We start from the raw sequence: 13,316 nt of genomic DNA, 5'->3' as shown, positions 1-13,316 counted from the left end.
CTAACACTTCAGGCATACTCTAGGAACTGCTACAATTTCCTTCCTTCCTGTATAAAGGCCATTTTCTGCCCACAGTGGGGGAGAGTGAAAATAATTCCTTGGTATTACACTTGTTAACTTTGAGGGCTTATCTTTACTGATGTGTTAACTCAACATACAACTTGTATTGCCTTAATCCAACTCCTGTCCATACACCTAGCTCTTAGTTTGAATTAGGTGCTTTAAACCTGAGAGAGTTAGCCCATCATCTGCTGTGAACTGTAGCTCAAAAAAGCCCCTCAAACAGATGCACTTATACCAGCAAAACAGTGCTTTTGCTAGTGTAATCTGTTTCTCTCATGGGAGGCCAGGGATGTGGGAAACACCAGTAAAAGTGCACTTTTGCTGGCAAACTGTCCACACTAGGAGTGCTTCCCAATGTGGGATGCTGATAGCTGTTCCAGCAAAGCCTTCCAAATATAGAGCTGGCTTTAATAAAGTAGTGGGAGCTTGCTGCATCCTCAGTGTTATTTTGTAGTTTGACCAAAGTCACTTGAGGTTAGCTAATGTTTGGTAATAGCTCAAGTGTAGACAGTGTAAACTAACTGCACTGAAGGCAGTTGAACCCTTGAAATAGGTAATTACTGCTTTCAAAGGTGATCAGTACAGTAGTAGTGAAGTAGGTGAGCTGCCCTTCCCAAGTTTCCAACTATTCCCATCACCTGTACAGCTCCACCAAGGGGAGCCCTACTGGAAACAGACCAGCATAATTTTTATTAAGTCTTCTGATGTTGCTTAGAGCAATGGAGCTAGGTGAGACTACTACAGACTTACAGCTTGTCCCCACTACGCTTTTACAGCAAGATAAGATAGATGTCTCTGTCAAACCCCCCACCACCACCACCCATTTTGGAAGTGAAGAGAAACTTGAGGTTCCAGCAGTCAAACTTCTGAAATGAAGCAGCTAAGAGTATAACTAAGTTCCCTGTTTTCAGAGATGACTAGCACATTTAATGACAAAGCTGTTTTCCGTTTTAAAAATATAATTTGATAAGTGATTAAGGCCACATATCTTAGCTATCAAAACACCTAATTTTTAACATTTTTAGTACTAGCTTGTGCTTTAGTAATTCTAATAGGCTAGAACATTATGTAAAATGGTCCATGCTTTGAAGAAAGTTAAGTGAGGAGTCGTCCTTGGAGTAGGCTTTGGATTTGTCTACACCAGAGAAGTTTGAAGTGTTAACCACATGTAGCTCCTCTGCCCATGTAACATAACTTAGATTATGAACACAGTAGAATGGATACCTGGGTTCTAGCAAATTCATGTTTCTGAACGTCCAGTTGGATAAACTTCTAAATGGATGTGTGGCAGATGCTGCTGCATACCATGCAACCTCTAAACCACCCTCATCCCAACAGACCAGTAACAATCTGAGGAAGCTTGTTTCCTCAGGGAAATGGATGCTCTTGTCAAGGTACACATAAGTAAGGAGGCATTCCTGGAACTATGTAATGCAACCACTGGTGTTTGTCCCACCAGTCTGTTTCTGGACCATAAACAATTAGCACTCCATGGGGTGAACAATCTTGGCAGCAGAGGTGGGTGTCTGACCATTCCCCAGTGAGCTCTGAGATCAGCTTGTCTTACACCAGCTCACTGCAGGTACTGCTAGAACACTTACTGCTGCCTCAGAAGTTTTAATCAATACAGTGGAAGCCACCGAAACAGATGACCTGGTGGTAGGGATTTTAGAATTTCCATAAAATTATTCTATGTTTAGAGGCTTTCGAACATCTTCACTAGAGTCTCACAGATCACCATCCCTTCTACTTGCAATCACTTAAGAGCCCCATGACAGTTACACATGCTTACATGGAATACTAGGAAAATATTTTCCAGCTGGGAACAATGACAAGGAGCCAGCCTTACGTAACCAATCAGCCAGGTCACCCGCAAGTGCTTTGCAGTTTGATACACACTAGGCCTCAGTCCCATGTGCTACAGCTCTTTTGTTGGTTTTCAGTGCTGTTGAACTCCAAGCAGCAGCACTTTTAATTAAATCAAGTAAAATACGAGTACAAGCAAATATTATGGTTAGGTGCATTTATTTTGATTTTTAAAAGTATGTAAATGTATATGCAAGTTAGGTGCAGCCCTCAGGCTCTAGGTAAGTAGCCAGTTACAGCCCCTCTGGGTTGAGAAGTTTGGACATCCCCTTGTTTAGAGGATCCATTAAATCACAGAGCACACATTTATACCAATCTCTGTATTTCTGTTGAAAGCAGAAATGTTGCAGGGAGGTATGAGCTCTATTCTGATGGACACAATGCTTAATCTTACAGATAGGCTTCATTGTGAGTTAAAACTACAACAAACAATATTTCATAATTTTTATTGATGGCATTTATCCCATGGTTTAACATGTTAATTATACTGTAATAAACATGGCTTTAATATTAAACTTTTCCTTATTATCCAAAGTCACCACAGTCCATTTCTGTAAATATAAAAATATATACTTAATACTTTGTACAATACTGGTTTTTGGTCCAAACAAAAATGGATCAGAAAAGCCAATAAACTCACTTTAAGAATTCCCAATTTTATTTAAAGATTTTCCAAATGGATTTAGGCAACTTTGAATAATGGGATTTACATAATAAAATCTGAGACAATACTAAACAAAAATTGCCATAACACAAAATTAAAATTTCAAGTTCACAGATTTGTTATGCCAAAAAAGAGAAACAAAAATGTATTTACACTTTTTCATAATAAAATAACAAAAAGGCGAGACAGGTGATAAAGAGCCGTAAGAATGAAAATATAGAAATAGCATATAATTATTAAATGGAGAACTACAGATCTAACAAGTCCTTAGCAGGGACCATCCTTTAATCAGTCTTCCTCTATCAGAAAATTTTAGTGCACAATACACCCAACTCACTCACTTCACACATACACCAGCACAAACTCAGCATAGAAATCATTCATTATCAACATTCTCTACTCTATACAGAATCCCTTCACTGATATAATTACAATTTTGAGGCGTCAGTAAACGCAAATGAGCGCACATAGTGGTGCAGATGAAGAGGTATTATACAAAGCTATTTGCTGTACGGGCTATATTCATGTCTATAGCCAGACCATGCCAAGTCTGAATAAAGAAATTGCTGGATTCTAAAATAGTTTTGCATGAGAACCTTCCTGTTGCCAACTCTACTTCTTACCAAAAAAACTAAATGGGGAAAAAAGACAGCAGAGTTTTGAATTTCTTTAGGCAGATCTGACTTCAGCTAAACCCAGCGTGAGGTACAATCCAATAAGTGCAGGGCACCAGCTGTTGTGAAAGTTGCTGTCTAACCACCACTGACAATTATTTTCTACGTCTAACTGCAGTCTTTATCTTCCGCCCAGAAACTGAAGATCCAGAAGCAGAGAAAATATTTTTCCCGTTAGACCTGTCAAAAAGAATTCAGAAGTAGTCAAAAGTCTAGCATGCTGCCACTGCAAATCTTAGGATTTTTCTGTAATAATTTAAAATAACTATCTGCAATAGTATGTATTCTGACAGCAATTAGTCAGGCCCACAAGTCATAAAATCCAAAGCAAGAGAAGGATTCCAGAAACAAAATAAGCAGCCACGTTTGCTGTATTACAGTACAGAACAAGATGAATAAGTAGCTGGCTTTAAAGTAGATGCAAAGTCTGCAAACATGAAAGATGGCCTAATTTTCATGCATAAAAGTGATTCTGTGCCTCACTTCAGACACTTTAAAAAGAACCTGATCTTCAGAGGACGGATGCTCAACATCTGAAAATCAGGCCCCCTTAAGATGATGTCAGATTTGGCACCAAAACCATTAGTCGGTCACTTTTAACATAATTCTAAGAATTTATATGGAGGTCATTGTTCATAGATGTTCATGTGAACACCTACAGTAATCATATAAATGAAGACTGATTTGGGAGTTAGAAGCTGCACATACTCAACACTATGAATTAGGATCCTTATTCCTCCCTCCCCCCACCACCCTTTTAGTCACTTAAAGATATTCTTACCCCATTGCAAATGCTGGAGTCGGGTTAAATGGAAATCCTGAAGAGCCAGAAGGCTGGGTTGGTGGCGCTGGTGCACCAGGATTTCCACCAAAAGTAAACACTCCTGGGCTATTACTTGTGAAGCTGAAATTATCACTACGTCCGAACTGGAATACAGCACCTAAAAAAAGACAAAGTCTACGTTTAAAACCTCCAATGCGCACACACACAAAAATCACATTTCTTCCCCTTTGCCATTCTACCATATAAATTTGTGTCACAACAAGACTACAGGCTTCCCTAAAGCAGTGATACCAGAGTAGCTATTGCTGTAACTAACCTAAAATCTACACTAAAAATATTAACTCATTTAAGTTGGGCAACTTCATGGAGGACGGACTTTTAAGCCAACAGCTACTTCAGCATTGCTGATTCAGATAAAAGGTGATGGCCCTGTGAATGCAGCAGCTTTTAATATGTGCAGCACACACAAAGACAAGGAAGCTGGGAAATGTTCCCCTTTAGTAACAAATATGCATTCTATTCTGAGAAAATACTACTTACGCTACCATCATCAAAACAATCATAAATAATAAACTACGGTGACAGAAGAGGATCCTCACGAGTGCAGGGCCTTGTCCAGGCTTAGACTATATTCAAGTCACATTGCCTTCAACCTCATGGTGTGAATTTCATATATTTCATACTGTATTTTTCTAAGATTTGTCAATTTTAACACTAACATTCTTGAAAGAGAATAAACACACAAACCACTGATGTGCTTGCAACCTTAATTTCACCCTAATAAATTTTGTGGGGAAGTTTCTGATGAAGGTGGGGGCTAACATCTGGCCTCTAGGAACGAGGCAAATTACTGAATAATTCTGTTAATGGACATTACAAGTTAGAGTAATCAGATTCTATTTCTTATCTGTAATAAAGTGTTTAATATGCACTATGTTTGAGAGAGGAGATTGTTTTATTTTTTAATTTATTCCTTAAAAGTTGTAGCGTTTTACCAAAAGCTGGCAAGAAATCCCACGTAGCCTTATTACTCATTGAACATTTAAGGAGAATTCATCCTAGAAACAATCTACATCTTGGGACCAAAATAGATGTCAGACATGAAGGGCTTCCACTCACCGGAATTAGGTGTTGTACCGGAGCCAAAACCAGGCTGTTGGCTTGCTTGCTGTCCAAACACAGGAGGCTGACTACTGCTTGACACAGACCCGAAGGCTGGAGGTGCAGGCTGAGAGCCAGCTGAAAATAATGAAGTTGATGATAATGATCCAAAAGTTGGAGCATTTGGCTGGCTGGCACCTTGACTTTGACCAAATGTTGGTGTCTGGCTGGCACCAAATGCTGGTGGCTGGCTGGGACCGACAGCAGGGGCTGAAGACCCAGAGCCAAACACAAATGAAGAGGAAGAACCTAGAAAAGCAAGGAAGCAGACCAGAAACTTAAGTATTGCGTTCAGTTTTTTCGCAAGGACAAAACTAACTCAAGGCGGCTTTCATTTTTAAAGCATCGTCTTTCAGGATTAACAACCAAATGCTACAAAAGAAATCTGAAGTGGCTGAAATAATCCCTACAACAACTGGAGTACATAAAACAGAAAGTAGCAATTCAAGCACAGAAAAAAGTGCAATTGGTACCATTATATTAAACATGAAAATTAATATGGAAAACAGCACATTTACTCTGCATAAAGAGTTACTGTCAGTTTTTTAAAAAGAGAATTTTACTCCCGGCCTAAATACCTGTAAATTGCATTTCATACTTAACATGAAATGGTCACTATATAAAGTAAATTGTTCAACACAAACACCACAATTATCTGATCTAATAGCAGGTACACACTAATGGTGAATTTTTATTCATATAGTTGTTAAAAGTTATTTGTGTCACATCAAGCCAATAACAAAGAGGGCAGTTTGCAAACTTTTATTTACATTTATTCAGTTTTAGTAACTTTTCTGTCAGACATTTAAAGTGTGGTTCTACTCCTGTCTAGAAGTGGAGGGGTGAGGGTGCCCATGTTTATTGTCTTAATGATTCCATGTCAAATGTGCTCAATAAGATTTGGGGTTTTTCCAATAACTGTGAGCCCACAAACTCAACCTGAGATCTGAGTTAAACTGGGTTCCTTCTGCTGCAGTCACAGCTGACTCACCAGTAATGTAAGTCCTGCCGGCCAAATTAGGCCACCAATGACAATCTCACTTTCTTCAAATTGTGCATAATTTCACAATAATTAGAATTCAGTAAAACAATTCTACTGATGATACATAGGAGAAATAGAACCCTACCTAGCTCACTCTCCTAGCTGCCTTTGCTCCGCTGTGCTAACAGAAATAAAATGCAGTAGAGAAACATATAACTGACATCCAGTAATAACTGAACGCACAGGAAACACATCTGCCAAGTAGAAAGTATCACTATTTCAATGACTTTTCATTTCGTCTAACGATATTTCAGGCAGCACTTACACAACTGAGAAAAAGAGCATGGTCTACTGCACTATAACTTGGAATGAAGGAAAACAGATTTGTTTAACTGCACATACAATTTTGGATTTCTGCATGAGAAATAATAGTAAATTCATATGTCATTTTTGTCTCAGATTCAGTGCAATTTATTCAAAGTGACACGCTGGTGTGCTGGCAAAGAAGCTGTAATTCAGAGTTAGGATATTATTTGTTCTTAAAAAATGTGGAATTCTTCATATGGCAATTCCAGATCCAAACTCTGAACTGTTGCTTCTGGCACAAAGAGTTCCTGAACATAACTTCCGGGGTTATGAGCGTTGGAGACAACCAAATTTAAATTCTGCTTCTTAATAGAAAGAATAACAAAATAAATTTTACTTAAATCACTGGGTGGTTTGAGCCTTGCACTGTATCTCTGAGTTTAAGTTGTCTGAATCAGTAGCAGATAAACGGGATCACTGTTCTTAACCCATTAACTTGGAAGAAACAAATCTGATCTTAAATGAACTTGTCATAGTAGCAGCAGCAAACACATGAGTGTTGTGCTTAAACACGGCATTAATGAAGAAGGCTGCATTAAGGTAAAGAAGTCAAGAATTCTGTGCTTAAAAATACTAATGACATTTGAGGATTTTCATATGTGGAAGATTGAGTGGGAAGATAAAAAATGAACCATTTTCACTGAGAAACCTGAGTGCTGTCAAGTTGATCTGAGCTGCAGAGGAGGCGAATTGAGAACCAAGGGCTCAGCAACAGAACGATGACAGCAACAATATTGTGGCAACAAATGGACCCAGACCAGCCAACATTTAGTGAGAGCTTTAACTTTTCCAAGAGGGTTTTTTGAAAAAAGAAAAAAAAAATCTCTCTTCACATTTTAAAAAATTGGGAACGGAAGCTGGAATTTCAAAAAATGGTTCTGGTACAGCAATATTCCATAACTTCAATCAAATTTCTCTACGGTTTCTATAGTAGAAGCGGAACTCTAGTTATATGAACTGGAAACCAAATAGGGAGGTTATGTGGTGTATAAACAATGCCTGTGACACTTTGCTCTTAAACTGTTTCTAATACTTATGCCTTTTTCCACCAGGAATGCCTTATGACTTTTCCTAAAAATTTCTGTGACAAAGTCCTTGAGATATGCTGATGAAAAGTACTAAGAGCTAGGCATTTTTTTTCATAATAAGATAGCCCCACTAATGACTGTTTGACTCCTTTGTCATACAAAAATAATGAATAGCCCTGTACACAGCCCATGTATTCTCCACAGTAAAATGCTGATGGAAATAAAATTGTGTTGGTCCTACATCTACCCACAACAGTGAAATTCCCAGCACTAAATTGTATATATACCTGTAGAACTTGATGTGGTTGTGGCCCCAAAGTTGAAACCAGGGGTTGCAGTATTGTTACTGCCTGTTCCTGAACCAAAGAGAAATGAACCAACAGCTGCACCTGTGCTGGAGGATGTGGTTGCTGGTTTGTTTTCTTGAGAGAACCCAAATGACTGAGGGGCATTGGATTCGGAGGCATTGCCAAATGCAGAACTGCTCACAGTGTTGCTGGCCTGTCCAAACAAAAAGGCAGCGGCAACTGGTGGAGGATTTGAGGCAGAGGAGGAGCTGCCAAACACACTACTACTGTTAGCAGAAGTGCTTGGTATGGCTGTGCTGGAGGAACCAGAGCTCAAGAAACCAAAGGCTGGCTTTGCTGCCCCTGGATCTGAAAAGAAGGAAAGCAATCATAAACTACTTTAGAAATGGCAAATAAGGCTCTGAAGGCACAACATACGTTTTGTTTCAAGCACTGTATGCCAACGACAACACTGGATGACACCTAAGTATCAGAGCTTCTATCTCACCCATGTAAAACCAAGGTGAAATGCATAAACTGGTCTCTTTCCCAGGAAAAACACAATCCGGGGGGAGGGGGTTAAGAAGACTACAAAGCAGAGGAAAGGCACTCCTGTCTTGGCTCTACTTGTGGCTGGCAACAGTAGGGGTGTTCGCTAAGGAAATATGAACTAGCATTACATATGTACAAGTACTTCAGGTTTGTTTTTTTGTTTTTGTGCCATCAGTAGTGGAAATGCTTGGTAGTAAATTATTCCAAGAGACATTAGAACAAATAGTTTCATGGCTGTGCTAAATGGATCCTACTTCGGGGGGAGAAGGGACAGACTGATTTAGAGATATTTCTTCTCCAGCCCACTGTGAATCTAAGGACCTGATCCTGCTTCCCTAAGTCAGGCAAAACTCAACAATTAAAGTGAGTACTTTGCCTGTGTAAAGGCTGCAAGGTCAGGCCCTAGTTGCAATTTCACAAATTCAAGGTTGCCCTGTTTATCCCTAATGGGGGTTAAAGTTTACTAATTAACCCCTGTTCTATCTGGAAAATCATTTAAAATTGTCTGGTAAAAGTGCATATATAAAATATGCATATTTAAGTACCTTCAAGATTTCCTACAAAAGCAAAGAAGACTAACTCTCCTCAGTCTGATTTCTTCATCAACCATTTTGTTTTAAGACATTAAACTAAGTTTACTCACATTTTGGAAGGCAAAGCTTTAAGCCAGTGGTTCTCAAACTTTTGTACTGGTGACCCCTTTCACACAGCAAGCCTCTGAGTGCGACCCCCCCATATAAATTAAAAATACTTTTGTAATACATTTAACACCATTATAAATGCCAGAGGCAAAGCGGGGTTTGGGGTGGAGGCTGACAGCTCGCAACCCCCCATGTAATAACCTCATGACCCCTTGAGGGGTCCCAAACCCCTGTTGGAGAGCCCCTGCTTTAAGCTTTCTCTAAGTCTGTTGCTGTGTCCATTTCTCAGTCTTAATTGTCTGACATCTTGTTTTCATTTCTCAGTCTCCATTTTTCTATTACTTAGGCCTCTGTTTCATCTCCCCCTTTCTTTGGGGATGGAGATGGGGCCACTTTGAGGAATTAGGTTCCCCTTTCGCCATAAAGGACTGTCACAAATCTCTTCAGTTAGAACTAACAAGTCTCCTTGATGACACTGACTCTGGGATTAAAATAGCACTGTAAATAAGTGTGTGTCATGGTATTTCATCTCAGAACTCTGGGCCTTCATTCTCTTGTTTATCTAGCAACATCATCATGCAGTTTTATGATTTCGAACAACATAACACTATGAAGAGACTAATTAAAACACTATTTTTAGTCAGAGTTACTGACAAAACTCTTTGCTAATCCTCTAGAGAAAAAAAGTCGGTTTTAAAACCTGACAGGTAGTTGGGCACCACTGGAACTTAACAGCCAGAAAGCCCTCTATGCAGCGACATCACTAAAAAGCTCATTTTCACCTGCAAAGGTGGAGATATTACCAATATATGGGCTAATGCGGGACAATATACTAGTACCAGATTTTGTACCAGTATAACTATTTCAGTTAGGGCTGTGATTTATCTTTTTTTATGGATATAGTTATACTGGTATAACTTCTCATGTGGGCACAGTTATAGCAGTATAGCATAGTCCCCATCCCATACTGGAATAAGCTGCACAGGTATAAGGCACCTTTACACTGGGATAACTGCGCCCACACTGTACTGCTAGTATGGAAAGCGAGAGGTACAACTTTCGTATTTAGGCAAGGCCTACTAGAAAATGGTTCTTATATGCAGTAAATATTTTGTCAACGTTTCAATCTGTGGTGTTCAACTCCACTGAAGTCCATAGAGAAATTGTAACAATTCTGTTATCCTCTAAGTCCCAAAATTGTAAATTCATCTTCATGTAGTAGATAAAAGCTTTTCTACAGACCTAACACATGAAGAAATCACTCAAATATATTTGTTTTCTTGGCAGTGACTTGATTTTGTTACTTCATGGACTTGACCAGACAACTAAAGTTTAAGGCAAGAAATTCTTTACCTGCAGTATTGGTTTGTGCCCCAAATGTAAAAGCTGGCTTTGTTTGCTCAGTTTCCTTCTCTCCTGGTTTTGTTAAGTTGAAACTGAATGGGGGTTTTGCTGTGCTCTCTTCTTTGGTCTGCTCAGACTTCCCAAATGAAAAGACGGGTTGCGCCTTTGGCTCCTCATTGTCAACCGTCTTCCTGAACACTAATGAAGTAGCAGAGGTAACAGAGTCCTGTTTCTCCTCTGTCCTTCCCAAGACAAACTGTGAGGCAGATGCAGGCTCCATGCTGCCAAAAGTGAAGCCTCCCTTGGCTGAAGGAGTTTCATCTTTTTTCTCCTCTGACTGTTTAAATAAAAAAGGAGTTGCTGCAACTTCCTTTTCTGCCACCGTTCCAAAACTGAATCCACTCACTCCTGTTTTATTCTCTAATGTAGCTATGGGGGCAGTAGAACTTGTGCCAAAACTGAAACCCCCTAAAACAGGTTCCTCTTTCTTTTCCTGCTGTCCAAGATTGGATGTCCCAAACTGAAATGCTGAAGTAGATGGATTGCTTGTACCAGAGGGAAGTCCAAAGTTAAAATTGTTATTCTTACTGTCTTTTTTACTCTCCTCTGATTTAGAGTCTGAGGAAGAGACTCCAAATTTGAAGTCCCCTGAAGTTTTAGAGAAATTGAAGCCCCCAGTCATGTTGTTTGTTACAGATCCCGACTCTGATGTAATACCAAACTTCAAACCCCCTTGTTCTCCAAATTTAAAACTTTCTGTGCTTCCTAATGTCTGAGATGACTCCGAGGATGATGACTGAATACCAAATTTAAATGACGGTGCAGCAGCATCTGAGGACACAGCAGCAGTACCAAAACCTGTAGAAAGGAATAATAGACTACATTTGTAATACAGACACATGCACTTAAGTCCTGCTCTGCAACAACACTGTTATTCTGATCCTGATCCTCTCCTGAGCCAATTATATCAAAAACTCTTACTAGAAATGCCCTTTGTTTGTAGATTGTCAGTTACTTTAGCATACAGACCCTCTCAAATGAGTGGTGCTGTATCCGCAACTAGGATCAAAGAACTGTACTTACAACTCACTCTAAACCGAAGTTTGAAGTGAATATAAAAAGTTAACAGATTTGGTGATATGGAATACTTTAAGAACAAGAATATATTTCCCCCCCAAACAAGAGATTTTTTTCCCCCCATACATACACACAAAGACAATGCTGAGCCCTAACAAGTCATTTGTGAATTGTTTTTTTTCCCCGATATAACACACACACACTGGAAAAAATGTGGCAAATCTTCCACTACAACTGATAGAAAACAACGGAAAGAGTGCAATTATTATTTCCTTCATGAAGCGTTACCTTTGAGCTCGGGCTTGGTGCCTGGTTTTGCATTCTCACAAGCTATGCACTTTGTGGCCTCTGCTTTGTTTTGTACCAAGCATGTTTCACAGTCCCAGCTTCCCTCAGGTTTCTTGAATTTGTCTAATCCCAGAAATCCTCCAGAAGGAGCGGAGAAAGAGGATGTGCTGCTACTAGTCACAGGCACTGAACCCCCTAGAAAACAAAGGAAAGTGTTAAAAGTCTATTTAAATTATAAAATAAATAAATATGACCATTTTATGAAGCTCTTAAGTTTCAGCTACACTTTCAAGATGTATAAACTGATCAAGCACAGGAGGCGGAAACAAAACCTCCAGATTATCTTAAATATAATTTAGTATCTCTGAAGAATCTTGAAGAGCTTTACAAACTTAAAAGTAATATACAGACTACACAGAGGGATTACTTGAAGCACCCTAAAATGCAGCCAACGCTAGGTTTAAAGGGCTAATGCAGTTCATAGGCTATAGCAACATACCTCAGCTATTTACGATATACAATGAAGGAGTCTGTATCGAACTGAAACTGCAGGAGAAATTTAGGTGGACAGAAGGTAATTACCAGAGTTGGAATTAATGCTACCCCAATTTGTAAAATGACATGACGTAAGGAGTTATTTACCAGGCAGACTCATCAGCAAATTCCAACCAGATCTCTTCCTCCTTTGCCTCTGCCCTGCAAGCCTGAACAGAGGATAAAACACTCCTGCAGCAGCAGTGGCTCCTCCCCTCCTCCTCCTTCCTCTTTGCTGGTTGCTAAAGCTACTCCCTCCCGCCAGAACTGTGAAAGACTAGAGGAGATGAGGAAAGGCTGGTGATAAGGCAGAAAGAAGAGACTTGTCTAAAACCACATACCCCTGTCAGTGATAAAAGAGCTAGATCTCATGAGCTCCAGACTCCCAATGCTATGCTCAATCACCCAAACCTAGGGTTACCATATCTAATAAATAAAAAAAAGAGGACCCTCCACGGGCCCTGGCCCCGCCCATTCCCCCCCCAGCCCCGCCCTAACCCCGCCCCTTCCCCGCCCTAACTCCGCCCCCTCCTCCCTCCCACTCCCAGCCACGCGGAAAGGGCTGCCCGAGAGCTACCGGCTTCACAGTTTGCCGGGCAGCCCCCAGACCCTGCGCCCCCAGCCGGGCACTTCCCCTCCCGGGCTCCGGTGGCGCAGGGTCCGGAGGCACGGGGGCTGCCTGAAGCCGGTAGCGCTCGGGCAGCTCGGCTCTTAAACAGAGCCAAAGAGTCAGGGGAGGAGCAGAGCCGCCATTTTCCCGGACATGTTCGGCTTTTTGGCAATTCCCCCCGGACGGGGGTTTGAGTGCCGAAAAGCCGGACATGTCCGGGAAAAGGAGGACGTATGGTAACCCTACCCAAACCAACTGTCTTCAACAGCAACAGAGGCTTCTTTGAAGAGACATGGAATGCACCGTATTATCTGCAGCACTGGCATGCTCTCATTTGTAGCTGGCTCCTTCTTCCTGCCCTGCAACCTAGGCCCATTGTCATCCCCCAACGAAGA

The 13,316-nt window shown here is 40.5% G+C and overlaps 1 protein-coding gene across 5 annotated transcripts in view; it reads right to left on the bottom strand.

Annotated features, from left to right (window-relative positions):
• Positions 1 to 2,071: 2,071 nt before the first annotated feature.
• The window catches only part of LOC101947902 (nuclear pore complex protein Nup153), a 63,347-nt gene continuing 52,102 nt past the window's right edge, over positions 2,072 to 13,316 (bottom strand). For all 5 annotated transcript variants that reach the window (XM_005309963.5, XM_042860517.2, XM_005309965.5 and 2 more), the window contains 6 exons: positions 11,778 to 11,972; positions 10,422 to 11,270; positions 7,876 to 8,244; positions 5,171 to 5,461; positions 4,049 to 4,208; positions 2,072 to 3,447 (listed from right to left, as the gene is read on the bottom strand). In XM_005309963.5, the coding sequence (XP_005310020.2) occupies positions 3,363 to 3,447; positions 4,049 to 4,208; positions 5,171 to 5,461; positions 7,876 to 8,244; positions 10,422 to 11,270; positions 11,778 to 11,972 (1,949 nt within the window). In that variant the 3' untranslated portion in view covers positions 2,072 to 3,362. The remainder of the gene's footprint in view (positions 3,448 to 4,048; positions 4,209 to 5,170; positions 5,462 to 7,875; positions 8,245 to 10,421; positions 11,271 to 11,777; positions 11,973 to 13,316) is intronic.

This window comes from Chrysemys picta, chromosome 2 (assembly GCF_011386835.1).
Source record: "Chrysemys picta bellii isolate R12L10 chromosome 2, ASM1138683v2, whole genome shotgun sequence".
Taxonomy (NCBI): domain Eukaryota; kingdom Metazoa; phylum Chordata; order Testudines; family Emydidae; genus Chrysemys; species Chrysemys picta.
Note: the sequence above shows the minus strand (reverse complement) of the source record. Positions and strands in the feature narration are given on the sequence as shown.